General features: G+C 41.5%; 1 protein-coding gene across 1 annotated transcript in view; it reads left to right on the top strand.

Annotated features, from left to right (window-relative positions):
- Window positions 1–3,060: 3,060 nt before the first annotated feature.
- The window catches only part of LOC121319162 (C-type mannose receptor 2-like), a 20,196-nt gene continuing 1,389 nt past the window's right edge, over window positions 3,061–21,867 (top strand). The window contains exons 1-3 of the mRNA XM_041256341.1: window positions 3,061–3,094; window positions 4,354–4,707; window positions 11,251–11,640. Coding sequence (XP_041112275.1) covers window positions 3,061–3,094; window positions 4,354–4,707; window positions 11,251–11,640 — 778 coding nt within the window. The remainder of the gene's footprint in view (window positions 3,095–4,353; window positions 4,708–11,250; window positions 11,641–21,867) is intronic.

Raw genomic sequence — 21,867 nt, 5'->3', positions numbered from 1 at the left:
TTCAATGAAGACACCTGGAGGAGGTGCTGCTGCTGGGAGGCGCTATGCAAACTCAGTTGATATGATCAGCTCTATGAAGCCCCTGAAAATGAGTATAAGAGCTCTGTCCTGGAGGCAGCAGCAGCTCACTCCCACAACCCCTCTTCAGGAAGCAGAGACCAGGTAAGGTGCATTGAGAGCACAATGTATCAGACTCCTTCAGAGCTGCTGGTTGTACTAGGATTAGGGATTATTGCACAACTAATGAAATGGTTTCAGCCTCGTACAGCAATGATAGCAGGGCAGAGCCACACAGGGAGCAGGGAGCGAGTCTGCACTGTTCAGGGCACTTCTCTTCCTGCACTAGCAGACTGCAGCTTTTAGTGTGCATAGATTCTCACATCTGATTAGTTTAACATGTTAAAAAGCATTATTGTTGAAGAATTATTCAATCCTGTCACCGCATGTGTGGATATATTGATAGTCCTTCCTGAAATGTATATTTGTATATCTATAAAACTCTAGTAAGATTATTGATATTACCAGTCTTCAGCTAGCCTTCTTTAATACTCCCATTCACTAAGGGTTTATAGATTTCCAATTGTTTGGCACTGAACTCATTCAGGAAGGATGGAGCAGGTAAGGGGCATTTACTGTAGACTGTCAGACTGTGAGGACAGGAGTTTAGAGGCTACATATCATTGTTGAAGTATTTACAAGTGTTGTGGTGTTGTGAGTTAGTTGTGTATTTGAAATGTTTATAATTTGTTTTTGTGTCTGTCTTTTCATCTACCATTTCTCTCTGTATCATTAAATAGGATGTTCAGGGTTGGGCAACAAGGATATAAAGGAGAACCAGGAGAGGGAGAGGAGATGACTGGTCGAACAAGACGGGAAAGAGGGGGGAGGAAGGCGAGAGGTAAGAGGGGAGGAGGACACGATATCTCCAACCCGTTGTGTCCTTATATTTCCTCTTGTCCTCTCCACTCATCCTCTACTGACCAGCTTGTTCTGCCTTTTCTCCACCCTCCTTCCTCTCTCCATTCTCCCTCCTCCTGTGCTACTCCTTCTCTTCACTCTCCTTCCTCTCTCCACTCTCCTTCCTCCTGTGCTGTTCCCTCTCCCCACTCTCCTTCCTCTCTCCACTCTCCTTCCTCCCATACTGCTTCTTCTCTCCACTCTCCTTCATCTCCTTACGCTCCTTCCTCCCATGCTGCTGCTTCTCTCCACTCTCCTTCATCTCCTTACGCTTCTTCCTCTCCATGCTGCTCCTTCTCTCCACTCTCCTTCCTCCCATGCTGCTCCTTCTCTCCACACCTTCCTCCCGTGCTGCTCCTTCTCTTCACTCTCCTTCCTCCCATGCTGCTCCTCCTCTCTCGAGGGGAAGAACGGCAAGGAGTGAGAGGGAGGAGCTTCCTCTCCTTCCTCTCTCCATCTCTCTCCCCACTCTCCTTCCTCTCTCCACTCTCCTTCCTCCCATACTGCTTCTTCTCTCCACTCTCCTTCATCTCCTTACGCTCCTTCCTCCCATGCTACTTCTTCTCTCCACTCTCCTTCATCTCCTTACGCTCCTTCCTCCCATGCTGCTTCTTCTCTCCACTCTCCTTCATCTCCTTACGCTCCTTCCTCCCATGCTGCTCCTTCTCTCCACTCTCCTTCCTCCCGTGCTGCTCCTTCTCTTCACTCTCCTTCCTCTCTCCACTCTCCTTCCTCCTGTGCTGTTCCCTCTCCCCACTCTCCTTCCTCTCTCCACTGTCCTTCCTCCCGTACTGCTTCTTCTTTCCACTCTCCTTCATCTCCTTACGCTCCTTCCTCCCATGCTACTTCTTCTCTCCACTCTCCTTCATCTCCTTACGCTCCTTCCTCCCATGCTGCTTCTTCTCTCCACTCTCCTTCATCTCCTTACGCTCCTTCCTCCCATGCTGCTCCTTCTCTCCACACCTTCCTCCCGTGCTCTCCTTCTCTTCACTCTCCTTCCTCCCATTGCTGCTCCTTCTCGCCACTCTCCTTCTTCCTGTGCTGCTTCTTCTCTCCACTCTCCTTCCTCTCCTTACCTCTTCACTCTCCCTCCTCCCATGCGGCTCCTTCTCTCTTCCCTCTCTCCACTCTCCTTCCTCCAATGCTGCTGCTTCTCTCCACACCTTCCTCCCGTGCTGCTCCTTCTCTTCACTCTCCTTCCTCTCTCCACTCGCCTTCCTCCCGTGCTGCTTCTTCTCTCCACTCTCCTTACCCTCCTTCCTCCCATGCGGCTCCTTCTCTCTTCCCTCTCTCCACTCTCCTTCCTCCCATACTGCTTTCACTCTCCTTCCTCCCTTGCTTCTCCTTCTCTCCACTCTCCTTCCTCCCGTGCTTGCTCCATCTCTCCATTCTCCTTCCTCCCGTGCTGCTCCTTCTCTCCACTCTCCTTCCTCTCTCTCCACTCTCCTTCTTCCCGTGCTCGCTCCTTCTCTCTATTCTCCTTCCTCCTGTGCTGCTCCTTCTCTTCTCTTGCCCCCTTGTGGTGGAAGCAGCTCCCGGTTCTCCTCAGGTCTTTTATTGCTTTCTGCCGTCTCCTCAAGCCCCACGGATCCAATCTTTATTTGTGAATTCCTATATTGTATTTTCCTCTATTTCTGTTTATTTTGTGTACATTGTATATATTGGTTTTTCCATTGTTTTTGCTTGTAGCTTATATACTTTTTGTATTTTGTTCAATTTCTGGAAGTTGCTTTGAATAAAAGCGTCTGCTAAATAATGAATAATAATAATAATAATAATAATAATAATAATAATAATAATAATAATAATAATAAATCTTTGTTTTAGGAAAGAAATCAATTTCCTAATGTGAGTATGAATTTGTGTTTAATGAATAACAAATATCAATGTTTATCTATTTAACAAAACATTATTAATATTATTGATTTCGAGTTTGTTTCTGCCCTTGTGAAATGCTGAAATATTTGCATCAGATTTGAAATCCTTATTAGTGTTCTTGTAGTTTTATTTCTGGATCAGACGACACTGTTGAACACAGTGGAGAGGGGTGATGCTGCTATTGAGGATGCTTGCTTCTTCCACAGGTTCTTCCACAGTGTGAGCATGGGAAGCAGGCTGCTGCTTTCCCTGGCTGCAGGTAAGATGCAGTATTGGTATTATTAGGACTGGGATAACAGTCCCACCCTGTGCTTGCTCTTGCTGTCGTGTTATTGACGGGGATCGTCTGCTCTATAGGTTACAATACAATAGAAATGAACGTCCTCCTCTGCTGTCTACAGGGAGAAATGTGTATAATAGCACACAGACCCTGTAAAGACACACCATGTGCTGCTGTAACCACACTATCATTTCCTGTGCAGCAGGACCTCGCTGGCACCATGTGAGGTGCTGAATGCTGAAGCTCACCTGGGGTCCTAACACCTGCTGCATCAGAACTGAATCTATTGTGTAGTGATAGTTTTTGCTTCAGCTGAGTCACAATGAAGGTTTGGCCACTGGAACCCCAAGTTTCCGCTGATCGTCCTGAAATAAATATTTTTATGTATAGTGGTCACTGATATCAGTGAGACACAGCCATGGGAAATGTCCTGGTACTGCATGGCTTGTCTCACATAGAAAGGACATCATCACAATACTAATTGCAAAGGTAGTTTTGGGAAACTAAACAATGTGGTGCCAGTTTAACAATATATGAGAGGTGGATTCAACTCTCTTATTCCCCCTGCTGGTTATACTGCTCACTGCAGGTGCACTGAGCCTGATGGTGCTGGGTCTGTGAGACAGTAACTTGTGTCCTATCTGCTACTCTCTGCATGCCTGTCCCTGATGGTGCTGTGAGACAGTAACTAGTGTCCTATCTGCTACTCTCTGCATGCCTGTCCCTGATGGGTCTGTGAGACAGTAACTTGTGTCCTATCTGCTACTCTCTGCATGCCTGTCCCTGATGGTGCTGTGAGACAGTAACTTGTGTCCTATCTGCTACTCTCTGCATGCCTGTCCCTGATGGTGCTGTGAGACAGTAACTTGTGTCCTATCTGCTACTCTCTGCATGCCTGTCCCTGATGGTGCTGTGAGACAGTAACTTGTGTCCTATCTGCTACTCTCTGCATGCCTGTCCCTGATGGTGCTGTGAGACAGTAACTTGTGTCCTATCTGCTACTCTCTGCATGCCTGTCCCTGATGGTGCTGTGAGACAGTAACTAGTGTCCTATCTGCTACTCTCCGCATGCCTGTCCCTGATGGTGCTGTGAGACAGTAACTTGTGTCCTATCTGCTACTCTCTGCATGCCTGTCCCTGATGGTGCTGTGAGACAGTAACTTGTGTCCTATCTGCTACTCTCCGCATGCCTGTCCCTGATGGTGCTGTGAGACAGTAACTTGTGATTCTTTCCCCAGCTATCAGCCTGGTCCAGGTCACAGTGAGTGAACCACTCTTAGTGAAGATAAATAAAACCTGGAGTGAAGCTCAGAGCTACTGCAGAGAACACTACACAGACCTGGTCAGCATTCACAGTGCACAAGAAATGGAGAAGATAAACACTGCTGTGCAAGATGTCCAGACAGAGAGAGTTTGGATCGGGCTGTTTAGAAACAACACCAGCCAGCAATGGCACTGGTCCAATGGAGATTATTTCATGTACCTGAACTGGTATCCGTATGCAGCCCAGTATTCTACAAATGTTGCTGTCTTTAATACACAATGGTATGGTCTACTATCAACTTATCCATTTTATTTCATATGCCAGAAAGGTAAGGACCCTCTCTTTCCACTCCCTACCCTCCTGTTCTACCCCTGTCTGTAAGGACCCTCTCTTTCCACTCCCTACCCTCCTGTTCTACCCCTGTCTGTAAGGACCCTGTCTTTCCACTCCCTGTCCTCCTTTTCTACCCCCTGTAAGGACCCTCTCTTATCCATTTTATTTCTATGCCAGTTCCCTACCCCTGTCTGTAAGGACCCTCTCTTTCCACTCCCTACCCTCCTGTTCTACCCCTGTCTGTAAGGACCCTCTCTTTCCACTCCCTACCCTCCTGTTCTACCCCTGTCTGTAAGGACCCTCTCTTTCCACTCCCTACCCTCCTGTTCTACCCCTGTCTGTAAGGACCCTCTCTTTCCACTCCCTACCCTCCTGTTCTACCCCTGTCTGTAAGGACCCTGTCTTTCCACTCCCTACCCTCCTGTTCTACCCCTGTCTGTAAGGACCCTGTCTTTCCACTCCCTACCCTCCTGTTCTACCCCTGTCTGTAAGGACCCTCTCTTTCCACTCCCTACCCTCCTGTTCTACCCCTGTCTGTAAGGACCCTCTCTTTCCACTCCCTACCCTCCTGTTCTACCCCTGTCTGTAAGGACCCTCTCTTTCCACTCCCTACCCTCCTGTTCTACACCTGTCTGTAAGGACCCTGTCTTTCCACCCCCTACCCTCCTGTTCTACCCCTGTCTGTAAGGACCCTGTCTTTCCACTCCCTACCCTCCTGTTCTACCCCTGTCTGTAAGGACCCTCTCTTTCCACTCCCTATCCTCCTGTTCTACCCCTGTCTGTAAGGACCCTGTCTTTCCACTCCCTACCCACCTGTTCTACCCCTGTCTGTAAGGACCCTGTCTTTCCACTCCCTATCCTCCTGTTCTACCCCTGTCTGTAAGGACCCTGTCTTTCCACTCCCTACCCTCCTGTTCTACCCCTGTCTGTAAGGACCCTCTCTTTCCACTCCCTATCCTCCTGTTCTACCCCTGTCTGTAAGGACAATGGTATTTGTATAATGGTACTTGTTAAATTTGCAGACGACACAAAAGTAGGAGGAGTGGCAAACACTGTTGCAGCAGCAAAGGTCATTCAAAATGATCTAGACAAGATTCAGAACTGGGCAGACACATGGCAAATGACATTTAATAGAGAAAAGTGTAAGGTACTGCACGCAGGAAATAAAAATGTACATTATAAATATCATATGGGAGATATTGAAATTGGAGAAGGAATCTATGAAAAAGACCTAGGAGTTTTTGTTGACTCAGAAATGTCTTCATCTAGACAATGTGGGGAAGCTATAAAAAAGGCTAACAAGATGCTCGGATACATTGTGAAAAGTGTTGAATTTAAATCAAGGGAAGTAATGTTAAAACTGTACAATGCACTTGTAAGACCTCATCTTGAATATTGTGTGCAGTTCTGGTCACCTCGCTATAAAAAAGATATTGCTGCTCTAGAAAGAGTGCAAAGAAGAGCGACCAGAATTATTCCGGGCTTAAAAGGCATGTCATATGCAGACAGGCTAAAAGAATTGAATCTGTTCAGTCTTGAACAAAGAAGACTACGTGGCGACCTAATTCAAGCATTCAAAATTCTAAAAGGTATTGACAGTGTCGACCCAAGGGACTTTTTCAGCCTGAAAAAAGAAACAAGGACCAGGGGTCACAAATGGAGTTTAGAAAAAGGGGCATTCAGAACAGAAAATAGGAGACACTTTTTTACACAGAGAATTGTGAGGGTCTGGAATCAACTCCCCAGTAATGTTGTTGAAGCTGACACCCTGGGATCCTTCAAGAAGCTGCTTGATGAGATTTTGGGATCAATAAGCTACTAACAACCAAACGAGCAAGATGGGCCGAATGGCCTCCTCTCGTTTGTAAACTTTCTTATGTTCTTATGTTCTTATGACCCTCTCTTTCCACTCCCTATCCTCCTGTTCTACCCCTGTCTGTAAGGACCCTGTCTTTCCACTCCCTACCCTCCTGTTCTACCCCTGTCTGTAAGGACCCTGTCTTTCCACTCCCTATCCTCCTGTTCTACCCCTGTCTGTAAGGACCCTGTCTTTCCACTCCCTACCCTCCTGTTCTACCCCTGTCTGTAAGGACCCTGTCTTTCCACTCCCTACCCTCCTGTTCTACCCCTGTCTGTAAGGACCCTGTCTTTCCACTCCCTACCCTCCTGTTCTACCCCTGTCTGTAAGGACCCTGTCTTTCCACTCCCTACCCTCCTGTTCTACCCCTGTCTGTAAGGACCCTGTCTTTCCACTCCCTACCCTCCTGTTCTACCCCTGTCTGTAAGGACCCTGTCTTTCCACTCCCTACCCTCCTGTTCTACCCCTGTCTGTAAGGACCCTGTCTTTCCACTCCCTACCCTCCTGTTCTACCCCTGTCTGTAAGGACCCTCTCTTTCCACTCCCTATCCTCCTGTTCTACCCCTGTCTGTAAGGACCCTGTCTTTCCACTCCCTACCCTCCTGTTCTACCCCTGTCTGTAAGGACCCTCTCTTTCCACTCCCTACCCTCCTGTTCTACCCCTGTCTGTAAGGACCCTGTCTTTCCACTCCCTACCCTCCTGTTCTACCCCTGTCTGTAAGGACCCTCTCTTTCCACTCCCTACCCTCCTGTTCTACCCCTGTCTGTAAGGACCCTGTCTTTCCACTCCCTACCCTCCTGTTCTACCCCTGTCTGTAAGGACCCTGTCTTTCCACTCCCTACCCTCCTGTTCTACCCCTGTCTGTAAGGACCCTGTCTTTCCACTCCCTACCCTCCTGTTCTACCCCTGTCTGTAAGGACCCTGTCTTTCCACTCCCTATCCTCCTGTTCTACCCCTGTCTGTAAGGACCCTGTCTTTCCACTCCCTATCCTCCTGTTCTACCCCTGTCTGTAAGGACCCTCTCTTTCCACTCCCTACCCTCCTGTTCTACCCCTGTCTGTAAGGACCCTCTCTTTCCACTCCCTACTCCTGTTCTACCCCTGTCTGTAAGGACCCTCTCTTTCCACTCCCTACCCTCCTGTTCTACCCCTGTCTGTAAGGACCCTCTCTTTCCACTCCCTACCCTCCTGTTCTACCCCTGTCTGTAAGGACCCTCTCTTTCCACTCCCTATCCTCCTGTTCTACCCCTGTCTGTAAGGACCCTTTAAAAGGCATGTCATATGCTGTCTGAATCTGTTCAAGAAGACTACGTGGCGACCTAATTAAAGCCTTCAAAAAACTAAAAGGTATTGACAATGTCGACCACTCCCTAAATGGACCCCCTCCTGTTCTACCCCTGTCTGTAAGGACCCTCTCTTTCCACTCCCTAGTAATCCTGTTGAAGCTGACAATGACATTCGTGTCAGAGAAAGCCCCTTGAAGATTGTCGGGATCAAGGAGCTCTGGTCCGCTATTATGAAGAGATTTGTGCTCCTGGGAAGACCCCCTGTCTGTTAAGGACCCTGTCTGTCTTTTCCACTCCAACTATCCTAATGTTCTCCCCTGTCTGTAAGGACCCTCCACTAGCCCGCTACTTTTCTACTCATGTCTGTAAGGACACTTCTGTCCACTCCCGATCGCTCCTGTGATACCCCTGTCTGTAACGGACCATGTTGTACACTCCTACCTCCTGTTCTAACCACTGTCTGTAAATGCGCTGTCCCACTACCTATACTCATGTTCTCGGCCTCGTCTGTCCAAGGACCCTGTCGCCACTCACCTACCCTCCTGTCTGTAAGGACCCTGTCTTTCTCCCTATCCTCATGTTTACCTGGGAGAGAAGGCAAGGTCTCTTGCCACTCAACTAACTGCTGTTCAGACCCCTGTCTGTAAGGACCCTCTCTCTTTCCACTCCTGGGCTCCTGTTCATAACCCTGTCTGTAAGGACCCTTGATCTTTTCCACTCCTACCCTCCTGTTCTACCCATGTCTGCTAAGGACCCTTTCTTTCCAATCCTACCCTCTGTTCTACCCTGGTCTGTAAGAGACCAATCTCTTCCACTCCCTACCCTCCTGTTCCGTCCGGCCTCGGTCTAATTCACAGCTCGCGCTATCCTCTAGGTGTACCCTGTTGTACTCAGCTGCTTCCTTTCCCACTCCTACTGGACACCACTCCCTATCCCTCCTGTTCTACCCCTGTCTGTAAGGACCCTCTCTTTCCACTCCCTATCCTCCTGTTCTACCCCTGTCTGTAAGGACCCTCTCTTTCCACTCCCTACCCTCCTGTTCTACCCCTGTCTGTAAGGACCCTCTCTTTCCACTCCCTATCCTCCTGTTCTACCCCTGTCTGTAAGGACCCTCTCTTTCCACTCCCTACCCTCCTGTTCTACCCCTGTCTGTAAGGACCCTGTCTTTCCACTCCCTATCCTCCTGTTCTACCCCTGTCTGTAAGGACCCTCTCTTTCCACTCCCTATCCTCCTGTTCTACCCCTGTCTGTAAGGACCCTGTCTTTCCACTCCCTACCCTCCTGTTCTACCCCTGTCTGTAAGGACCCTCTCTTTCCACTCCCTACCCTCCTGTTCTACCCCTGTCTGTAAGGACCCTGTCTTTCCACTCCCTATCCTCCTGTTCTACCCCTGTCTGTAAGGACCCTGTCTTTCCACTCCCTACCCTCCTGTTCTACCCCTGTCTGTAAGGACCCTGTCTTTCCACTCCCTACCCTCCTGTTCTACCCCTGTCTGTAAGGACCCTCTCTTTCCACTCCCTACCCTCCTGTTCTACCCCTGTCTGTAAGGACCCTCTCTTTCCACTCCCTATCCTCCTGTTCTACCCCTGTCTGTAAGGACCCTGTCTTTCCACTCCCTACCCTCCTGTTCTACCCCTGTCTGTAAGGACCCTCTCTTTCCACTCCCTATCCTCCTGTTCTACCCCTGTCTGTAAGGACCCTGTCTTTCCACTCCCTATCCTCCTGTTCTACCCCTGTCTGTAAGGACCCTGTCTTTACATTCCTGTTCTCCCCGGAAGGCCCTGTGATTGGGGACACCCTGGGTCTGACAAGGACCATCTGGGCACACCCAGATCCTGTCGATTGGGTGTAAGGACCCTCTCTTTCCACTCCCTATCCTCCTGTTCTACCCCTGTCTGTAAGGACCCTGTCTTTCCACTCCCTACCCTCCTGTTCTACCCCTGTCTGTAAGGACCCTGTCTTTCCACTCCCTACCCTCCTGTTCTACCCCTGTCTGTAAGGACCCTGTCTTTCCACTCCCTATCCTCCTGTTCTACCCCTGTCTGTAAGGACCCTGTCTTTCCACTCCCTATCCTCCTGTTCTACCCCTGTCTGTAAGGACCCTGTCTTTCCACTCCCTACCCTCCTGTTCTACCCCTGTCTGTAAGGACCCTGTCTTTCCACTCCCTATCCTCCTGTTCTACCCCTGTCTGTAAGGACCCTGTCTTTCCACTCCCTACCCTCCTGTTCTACCCCTGTCTGTAAGGACCCTGTCTTTCCACTCCCTACCCTCCTGTTCTACCCCTGTCTGTAAGGACCCTGTCTTTCCACTCCCTACCCTCCTGTTCTACCCCTGTCTGTAAGGACCCTCTCTTTCCACTCCCTACCCTCCTGTTCTACCCCTGTCTGTAAGGACCCTCTCTTTCCACTCCCTACCCTCCTGTTCTACCCCTGTCTGTAAGGACCTGTCTGTAAGGACCCTCTCTTTCCACTCCCTACCCTCCTGTTCTACCCCTGTCTGTAAGGACCCTCTCTTTCCACTCCCTACCCTCCTGTTCTACCCCTGTCTGTAAGGACCCTCTCTTTCCACTCCCTACCCTCCTGTTCTACCCCTGTCTGTAAGGACCCTGTCTTTCCACTCCCTATCCTCCTGTTCTACCCCTGTCTGTAAGGACCCTGTCTTTCCACTCCCTATCCTCCTGTTCTACCCCTGTCTGTAAGGACCCTCTCTTTCCACTCCCTGTCCTCCTCTGTTCATTGCTGACACACAGCACATCACTGAATTGTACTTTTCTGTTGATCATGCAATTTACACATTTTACTTCATTTGGTTTGCTAACATCTTTGTCTTATTTCCAGCCTCTATTAAATTCTGCATGTTCTCTCCTCCTGTATGTGAATAATCCCCTCTATCCACACCACTAAACAATGTGCAATCAGCATGCGTGGAAATACGCGACTGAAGTTCACTTCATTCTCAATAAATACTGCCCCAGCATGTGCTGATTGTAGAGTGACTTGGCTATAAGATTACATTAAGATATCGAAACCTCACATAATTACACCTTAACAAGGTTAATGGCCTTGCACTTAGCAAAGCACATGCTCATTCATTTAACATGTGCTGAAGAATCTGTTTACTAACGGTAGGGATGGCATTAGGTGGTACAGGAGCTAAAGGGTTAAGTGACATGATACTTACTACTTCTACAAAGCCCTGTTTCTTCACTGTGCTGCCCAGTGGACTGACAGTCTGGGTCTGCTAAACCCCTATACTGGCACTGCATCCTGTTTGCACCAGCCCTGCAGGCAGCCAAGGGGCTCGACTTGAGCATCACAGGGAAGACTTGGCAGAAATCTAACTGAATGTAAAAAGATATTCTTAGTTTATGAATCATCTGTGCTTGCTCCTTAGTGTCAGAGAGAGACAGCTCTGCCCTGAAGGGATATTATTTGGTAAAGGAATTGAAATCCTGGACTGACGCCCAACAGCGCTGTAGAGATGAGGGCACTGATCTGGCCAGCATACGCAGCCCGGAGGAGCAGGAGGCTCTCAATACTCTCACTGATCCATTACTAGTAGGAACTGCTACTTTTATCTGGATCGGTTTGTATAGAGAGAACAGCTCACAACCATGGAAGTGGTCCAATGGAGACCCAATTGAAAATTGGGATAGTGGTGAACCAGACCTCCAGAATGCACAGGACGCCTGTGTCAGCATGAATGGGAATGCACCAGGAAGAAAACTGGGCTTCTGGGATGATAGGAGCTGCACTGAGAGATTCTACTTTCTCTGTTCCGGAGGTCAGTGGTTTTTTAATGGTATTATGGAGACAGAAGAGATTATTATTCTTTAATAAATAAACGCTGGATTGTTGCTGAAGCCTGTCAACACATCTTCACACCTCTATATGACAGTCTTCATGCACTCTATAACACCCTGTGTAGGCTTCCCCTACAGTATAAACAAACAGCTCTCCACTCCAGAAGTAAACAGTTCATATGCTGGTTCATGCTCAAAGGTATTTTTGAGCAGAAATTATATTCTAGGGTATAGGGCCTACAGGGTATAGGGCAAATGAGAATCTCAATTCCCCATAATTGAAATGGTTTATTTTAATTTGACACTGAATTCCTGAAGCCCTCCTGCTGTTGCTGATTTCACTGCTTGTGTTGTCTCTGTGTATTTCATATAGCCATGTTTAAATGACTTCAGACAAACCACAAACCATACAGTTCACAGACGAGTGTCTTACCACTCAAAGATGCAAGCTTGGAGCAGGTCCGCCCCTGCGGCAATGGGACTGCACCGCTTGCACTGTCTCCTCACTGTCTCTGCTGGTCACATGATTTGGGTGTGTGTTACTTCCTTGTCTGTGTCCTTTTAGATGAGAAAAAAAATAAGTCATGAAATATGTATGAGTGGCTGTATATCACAAACACAGCAATGGAATTTCTTTACTGTATATCACAATCACAGCGATGGAATTTCTTTACTGTATATCACAATCACAGCATTGGAATTTCTTTACTGTATATCACAATCGCAGCAATGGAATTTCTTTACTGTATTTATGTATATCACAATCACAGCAATGGAATTTCTTTACTGTACTTATGTATATCACAATCACAGCAATGGAATTTCTTTACTATATATCACAATAACAGCATTGGAATTTCTTTATTGTATATCACAATCGCAGCAATGGAATTTCTTTACTGTATTTATGTATATCACAATCACAGCATTGGAATTTCTTTACTGTATTTATGTATGTATTTATGTATATCACAATCACAGCATTGGAATTTCTTTACTGTATATCACAATCACAGCAATGGAATTTCTTTACTGTATATCACAATCACAGCATTGGAATTTCTTTACTGTATATCACAATCACATCATTGGAATTTCTTTACTGTATTTATGTATATCACAATCACAGCATTGGAATTTCTTTACTGTATATCATATATATATATCTTTATATATATATATATCACATATATATATTTACTGTATATATATGTATATCACAATCACAGCAATGGAATTTCTTTACTGTATATGTATATCACAATCACAGCATTGGAATTTCTTTACTGTTTTTATGTATATCACAATCACAGCAATGGAATTTCTTTACTGTATTATGTATATCACAATCACAGCAATGGAATTTCTTTACTGTATATCACAATCACAGCATTGGAATTTCTTTACTGTATTATCACAATCACAGCAATGGAATTTCTTTACTGTATTTATGTATATCACAATCACAGCAATGGAATTTCTTTACTGTATTTATGTATATCACAATCACAGTCACTGGAATTTCTTTACTGTATTTATGTATATCACAATCACAGCATTGGAATTTCTTTACTGTATTTATGTATATCACAATCACAGCATTGGAATTTCTTTACTGTATATCACAATCACAGCATTGGAATTTCTTTACTGTATATCACAATCACAGCAATGGAATTTCTTTACTGTATTTATGTATATCACAATCACAGCAATGGAATTTCTTTACTGTATTTATGTATATCACAATCACAGCAATGGAATTTCTTTACTGTACTTATGTATATCACAATCACAGCAATGGAATTTCTTTACTGTATTTATGTATATCACAATCACAGCAATGGAATTTCTTTACTGTATATCACAATCACAGCATTGGAATTTCTTTACTGTATATCACAATCACAGCATTGGAATTTCTTTACTGTATATCACAATCACAGCATTGGAATTTCTTTACTGTATATCACAATCACAGCATTGGAATTTCTTTACTGTATATCACAATCACAGCATTGGAATTTCTTTACTGTATTTATGTATATCACAATCACAGCATTGGAATTTCTTTACTATTTATGTATATCACAATCACAGCATTGGAATTTCTTTACTGTATTAATGTATATATATATATAACAAAATATAATATATATATATATATATTATATATATATATATATATATCACAATCACAGCATTGGAATTTTGGTTCATATTAGTGTTAGTTCCGGTTAGACCTTAAGAATAATGATTTATATAAGTCGTACGATAGATATATATATATATATATATATATATCAACATCACAGTAGCAGCTCGTTAAGCTTAAATTTGACCTTATACAATTTATGTAGTATGACCCTATTGTCGTCAGGTAACCGTAAAAGATAAATATATATATGTATATCATATATATATACTAGTTATATATATATCACAATCACAGCATTGGATATATCTTTACTGTATACCTCAAAGAAATGTACATTAACATATGACTAATAGTGTTAGTGTCGTTACTGTCTTCAAATGATCACATGACATATCATCTTGATGCACCTTAAGAGTGTTCAAATTATAGTTGACTTCACTTGTCGCAACTTTAAAGATAGACATGATATATATATGTTACTCTTAACGTAGGTAAAATATATATATACACTTATATGTGTCTATTTTTAGAATATGATCATAAATAATATACGCAAGTGTTCGATGTTTCGTGTTACACTTATAAGCTAGAACTATATGACATATAGTGTATTCTGTAACCGGTTAAGAAGAAATGACCTAAACACTATAAAATAGTGTTAGTAATGTGATAACAAGAAATGACTAATACATATGAGATATATGTCATTTATTACATAATATAGAGCATTATAGAACTATTATTATGTATATCACAATCACAGCAATGGAATTTCTTTACTGTACTTATGTATATCACAATCACAGCAATGGAATTTCTTTACTGTATATCACAATCACAGCATTGGAATTTCTTTACTGTATATCACAATAACAGCATTGGAATTTCTTTACTGTATTTATGTATATCACAATCACAGCACTGGAATTTCTTTACGTATTTATGTATATCACAATCACAGCATTGGAATTTCTTTACTGTATTTATATATCACAATCACAGCATTGGAATTTCTTTACTGTATTTATGTATATCACAATCACAGCAATGGAATTTCTTTACTGTATTTATGTATATCACAATCACAGCATTGGAATTTCTTTACTGTATATCACAATCACAGCATTGGAATTTCTTTACTGTATTTATGTATATCACAATCACAGCATTGGAATTTCTTTACTGTATTTATGTATATCACAATCACAGCATTGGAATTTCTTTACTGTATATCACAATCACAGCATTGGAATTTCTTTACTGTATATCACAATCACAGCATTGGAATTTCTTTACTGTATATATCACAATCACAGCATTGGAATTTCTTTACTGTATTTATGTATATCACAATCACAGCATTGGAATTTCTTTACTGTATTTATGTATATCACAATCACAGCACTGGAATTTCTTTACTGTATTTATGTATATCACAATCACAGCATTGGAATTTCTTTACTGTATTTATGTATATCACAATCACAGCATTGGAATTTCTTTACTGTATATCACAATCACAGCATTGGAATTTCTTTACTGTATATCACAATCACAGCATTGGAATTTCTTTACTGTATTTATGTATATCACAATCACAGCATTGGAATTTCTTTACTGTATATCACAATCACAGCATTGGAATTTCTTTACTGTTTTTATGTATATCACAATCACAGCATTGGAATTTCTTTACTGTATATCACAATCACAGCATTGGAATTTCTTTACTGTATTTATGTATATCACAATCACAGCATTGGAATTTCTTTACTGTATATATCACAATCACAGCATTGGAATTTCTTTACTGTTTATTTATGTATATCACAATCACAGCATTGGAATTTCTTTACTGTATTTATGTATATCACAATCACAGCATTGGAATTTCTTTACTGTATTTATGTATATCACAATCACAGCATTGGAATTTCTTTACTGTATTTATGTATATCACAATCACAGCATTGGAATTTCTTTACTGTATTTATGTATATCACAATCACAGCATTGGAATTTCTTTACTGTATTTATGTATATCACAATCACAGCATTGGAATTTCTTTACTGTATATCACAATCACAGCATTGGAATTTCTTTACTGTATATCACAATCACAGCATTGGAATTTCTTTACTGTATATCATATCAAATCACAGCATTGGAATTTCTTTACTGTATATATCACAATCACAGCATTGGAATTTCTTTACTGTATATCACAAATCACAGCATTGGAATTTCTTTACTGTTTTTATGTATATCACAATCACAGCACTGGAATTTCTTTACTGTATTTATGTATATCACAATCACAGCATTGGAATTTCTTTACTGTATTTATGTATATCACAATCACAGCATTGGAATTTCTTTACTGTATATCACAATCACAGCATTGGAATTTCTTTACTGTATTTATGTATATCACAATCACAGCATTGGAATTTCTTTACTGTATATCACAATCACAGCATTGGAATTTCTTTACTGTATGTATATCACAATCACAGCATTGGAATTTCTTTACTGTATATATCACAATCACAGCATTGGAATTTCTTTACTGTATTTATGTATATCACAATCACAGCATTGGAATTTCTTTACTGTATATCACAATCACAGCATTGGAATTTCTTTACTGTTTTTATGTATATCACAATCACAGCATTGGAATTTCTTTACTGTATATCACAATCACAGCATTGGAATTTCTTTACTGTATTTATCACAATCACAGCATTGGAATTTCTTTACTGTATATCACAATCACAGCATTGGAATTTCTTTACTGTATATCACAATACAGCATTGGAATTTCTTTACTGTATATCACAATCACAGCATTGGAATTTCTTTACTGTATTTATGTATATCACAATCACAGCATTGGAATTTCTTTACTGTATATCACAATCACAGCATTGGAATTTCTTTACTGTATATCACAATCACAGCATTGGAATTTCTTTACTGTATTTATGTATATCACAATCACAGCATTGGAATTTCTTTACTGTATATCACAATCACAGCATTGGAATTTCTTTACTGTATATCACAATCACAGCATTGGAATTTCTTTACTGTATATCACAATCACAGCATTGGAATTTCTTTACTGTATATCACAATCACAGCAATGGAATTTCTTTACTGTATTTATGTATATCACAATCACAGCATTGGAATTTCTTTACTGTATTTATGTATATCACAATCACAGCAATGGAATTTCTTTACTGTATATATCACAATCACAGCATTGGGATTTCTTTACTGTATATCACAATAACAGCATTGGAATTTCTTTACTGTATATATCACAATCACAGCATTGGAATTTCTTTACTGTATATCACAATCACAGCATTGGAATTTCTTTACTGTATATCACAATCACAGCATTGGAATTTCTTTACTGTATGTATCACAGCATTGGAATTTCTTTACTGTATTTATGTATATCACAATCACAGCAATGGAATTTCTTTACTGTATGTATCACAATCACAGCATTGGAATTTCTTTACTGTATATCACAATCACAGCATTGGAATTTCTTTACTGTATTTATGTATATCACAATCACAGCATTGGAATTTCTTTACTGTATTTATGTATATCACAATCACAGCATTGGAATTTCTTTACTACACAATCACAGTTGGAATTTCTTTACTGTATATCACAATCACAGCATTGGAATTTCTTTACTGTATATTTATGTATATCACAATCACAGCACTGGAATTTCTTTACTTTACTGTATATCACAATCACAGCATTGGGATTTCTTTACTGTATATCACAATCACAGCATTGGAATTTCTTTACTGTATTTATGTATATCACAATCACAGCATTGGAATTTCTTTACTGTATATCACAATCACAGCATTGGAATTTCTTTACTGTATGTATATCACAATCACAGCATTGGAATTTCTTTACTGTATATATCACAATCACAGCATTGGAATTTCTTTACTGTATTTATCACAATCACAGCATTGGAATTTCTTTACTGTATATCACAATCACAGCATTGGAATTTCTTTACTGTATATATCACAATCACAGCATTGGAATTTCTTTACTGTATATCACAATCACAGCATTGGAATTTCTTTACTGTATTTATGTATATCACAATCACAGCATTGGAATTTCTTTACTGTATATGTATATCAAAATCACAGCATTGGAATTTCTTTACTGTATTTATGTATATACAATCACAGCATTGGAATTTCTTTACTGTTTTTATGTATATCACAATCACAGCATTGGAATTTCTTTACTGTATATCACAATCACAGCATTGGAATTTCTTTACTGTATATCACAATCACAGCATTGGAATTTCTTTACTGTTTTTATGTATATCACAATCACAGCATTGGAATTTCTTTACTGTATGTATATCACAATCACAGCATTGGAATTTCTTTACTGTATTTATGTATATCACAATCACAGCATTGGAATTTCTTTACTGTATTTATGTATATCACAATCACAATTTCTTTACTGGAATTTGTATATCACAATCACAGCATAATTTACTGTATATCACAATCACAGCATTGGAATTTCTTTACTGTATTTATGTATATCACAATCACAGCATTGGAATTTCTTTACTGTATTTATGTATATCACAATCACAGCATTGGAATTTCTTTACTGTATTTCATTGGAATTTCTTTACTGTATATCACAATCACAGCATTGGGATTTCTTTACTGTATATCACAATCACAGCATTGGAATTTCTTTACTGTATATCACAATCACAGCATTGGAATTTCTTTACTGTATATCACAATCACAGCATTGGAATTTCTTTACTGTATATCACAATCACAGCATTGGAATTTCTTTACTGTATTTATGTATATCACAATCACAGCATTGGAATTTCTTTACTGTATTTATGTATATCACAATCACAGCATTGGAATTTCTTTACTGTTTTATGTATATCACAATATACAGCATTGGAATTTCTTTACTGTATATCACAATCATGGAATACTATATCACAATCACAGCATTGGAATTTCTTTACTGTATTTATGTATATCACAATCACAGCATTGGAATTTCTTTACTGTATTCACAATCACAGCATTGGAATTTCTTTACTCACAATCACAGCATTGGAATTTCTTTACCGTATTTATGTATATCACAATCACAGCATTGGAATTTCTTTACTGTATATCACAATCACAGCATTGGAATTTCTTTACTGTTTTTATGTATATCACAATCACAGCATTGGAATTTCTTTACTGTATTTATGTATATCACAATCACAGCATTGGAATTTCTTTACTGTATATCACAATCACAGCATTGGAATTTCTTTACTGTATATCACAATCACAGCATTGGAATTTCTTTACTGTATTTATGTATATCACAATCACAGCATTGGAATTTCTTTACTATTTATGTATATCACAATCACAGCATTGGAATTTCTTTACTGTATATCACAATCACAGCATTGGAATTTCTTTACTGTATATCACAATCACAGCATTGGAATTTCTTTACTGTATTTATATATATCACAATCACAGCATTGGAATTTCTTTACTGTATTTATGTATATCACAATCACAGCATTGGAATTTCTTTACTGTATTTATGTATATCACAATCACAGCATTGGAATTTCTTTACTGTATTTATGTATATCACAATCACAGCATTGGAATTTCTTTACTGTATATGTATACAATCACAGCATTGGGATTTCTTTACTGTATATCACAATCACAGCATTGGAATTTCTTTACTGTTTTTATGTATATCACAATCACAGCATTGGAATTTCTTTGTCTTACTGTATATCACAATCACAGCATTGCTTTCTTTACTGGGCTGACAATCACATCACTGGAATTTGTTTCTGTATTTATGTAGCTGCAATCACAGCATTGGAATTTCTTTACTGTTTTGTGTATATCAATCACAGCATTGGAATTTCTTTACTGTATTTATGTATATCTCTGTCAATTGAGCTTTCTTTAGTGTATATCACAATCACAGCAATGGAGTTTCTTTACTGTATTTATGAATGATCAGCTCAGTGCATTGGAATTTCTGTACTGTATTTATCTATATGTTGTGGCGTAACCTAAAGGATTTCTTTACAGTATTTATGTATATCACAATCACAGCATTGGAATTTCTTTGACTGTATATCACAATCAGTGCAATGGAATTTCTTTACTGTATGTCACAATCACAGCATTGGAATTTCTTTACTGTTTTTATGTATATCACAATCACAACACTGGAATTTCTTTACTGTTTTTATGTATGGGCTGATTTATGTATATCACAATGTTTGTCTCTGTACTGTATGAGCTATATCAGTGTTTGGAATTTCTTGTGTCTGTCTGTCTCTGTGAATGAGCTGCTCAGTGCTGGGCTGAGTGTCTGCTTGTCTCTGTGAATGAGCTGCTCAGTGCTGGGCTGAGTGTCTGCCTGTCTCTGTGAATGAGCTGCTCAGTGTTGGGCTGAGTGTCTGTCTATAGTGTTAGTGTCCGTAACCTGCTAAAGCAAATCGACAAAAAATACATACAGTGTTAGTGTCCCGTGGACCTTAAGAATGAAAATGACAAAAGTGTACATACAAAGTCGGGTTGTAGTCGTAACCTTCAAGAAATGACAAAAAAATAGAGATAGTGTGCGTGTGTAAACTAAAGAAAGGCATAAATCCATATCTAGTCTTAGGTCGTAACCTTAAAGGATAAATACGCAGTGTTAGTGTGTAACAAAGAAATTCTACTGTGAATGAGCTGCTCAGTGGAATTTCTGAGTGTCTGCTTGTCTCTGTGAATGAGCTCTCAGTGTTGGGCTGAGTGTCTGCTTGTCTCTGTGATGAGCTGCTCAGTGCATGGGCTGAGTGTCTGCTTGTCTCTGTGAATGAGCTGCTCAGTGTTGGGCTGAGTGTCTGCTTGTCTCTGTGAATGAGCTGCTCAGTGCATTGGGCTTTACTGTATATCACAATAACAGCATTGGAATCTCTGTATCTGTAATCAAAATCTCAGCATTGGAATTTCTTTACTGTACTTATGTATATCACAATGGGCTGAGTGTCTGTCTGTCTCTGTGAATGAGCTGCTCAGTGCTGGGCTGAGTGTCTGTTTGTCTCTGTGAATGAGCTGCTCAGTGCTGGGCTGAGTGTCTGTTTGTCTCTGTGAATGAGCTGCTCAGTGCTGGGCTGAGTGTCTGTTTGTCTCTGTGAATGAGCTGCTCAGTGCTGGGCTGAGTGTCTGTTTGTCTCTGTGAATGAGCTGCTCAGTGCTGGGCTGAGTGTCTGTTTGTCTCTGTGAATGAGCTGCTCAGTGCTGGGCTGAGTGTCTGTTTGTCTCTGTGAATGAGCTGCTCAGTGCTGGGCTGAGTGTCTGTTTGTCTCTGTGAATGAGCTGCTCAGTGCTGGGCTGAGTGTCTGTTTGTCTCTGTGAATGAGCTGCTCAGTGCTGGGCTGAGTGTCTGTCTGTCTCTGTGAATGAGCTGCTCAGTGCTGGGCTGAGTGTCTGCTTGTCTCTGTGAATGAGCTGCTCAGTGCTGGGCTGAGTGTCTGTCTGTCTCTGTGAATGAGCTGCTCAGTGCTGGGCTGAGTGTCTGCTTGTCTCTGTGAATGAGCTGCTCAGTGCTGGGCTGAGTGTCTGCCTGTCTCTGTGAATGAGCTGCTCAGTGCTGGGCTGAGTGTCTGTCTGTCTCTGTGAATGAGCTGCTCAGTGTTGGGCTGAGTGTCTGCTTGTCTCTGTGAATGAGCTGCTCAGTGCTGGGCTGAGTGTCTGCTTGTCTCTGTGAATGAGCTGCTCAGTGCTGGGCTGAGTGTCTGTTTGTCTCTGTGAATGAGCTGCTCAGTGTTGGGCTGAGTGTCTGCTTGTCTCTGTGAATGAGCTGCTCAGTGCTGGGCTGAGTGTCTGTCTGTCTCTGTGAATGAGCTGCTCAGTGTTGGGCTGAGTGTCTGTCTGTCTCTGTGAATGAGCTGCTCAGTGCTGGGCTGAG

Source organism: Polyodon spathula, chromosome 8 (genome assembly GCF_017654505.1).
Source record: "Polyodon spathula isolate WHYD16114869_AA chromosome 8, ASM1765450v1, whole genome shotgun sequence".
Classification (NCBI taxonomy): domain Eukaryota; kingdom Metazoa; phylum Chordata; class Actinopteri; order Acipenseriformes; family Polyodontidae; genus Polyodon; species Polyodon spathula.
This window is presented reverse-complemented; position numbering and strand designations above follow the sequence as displayed.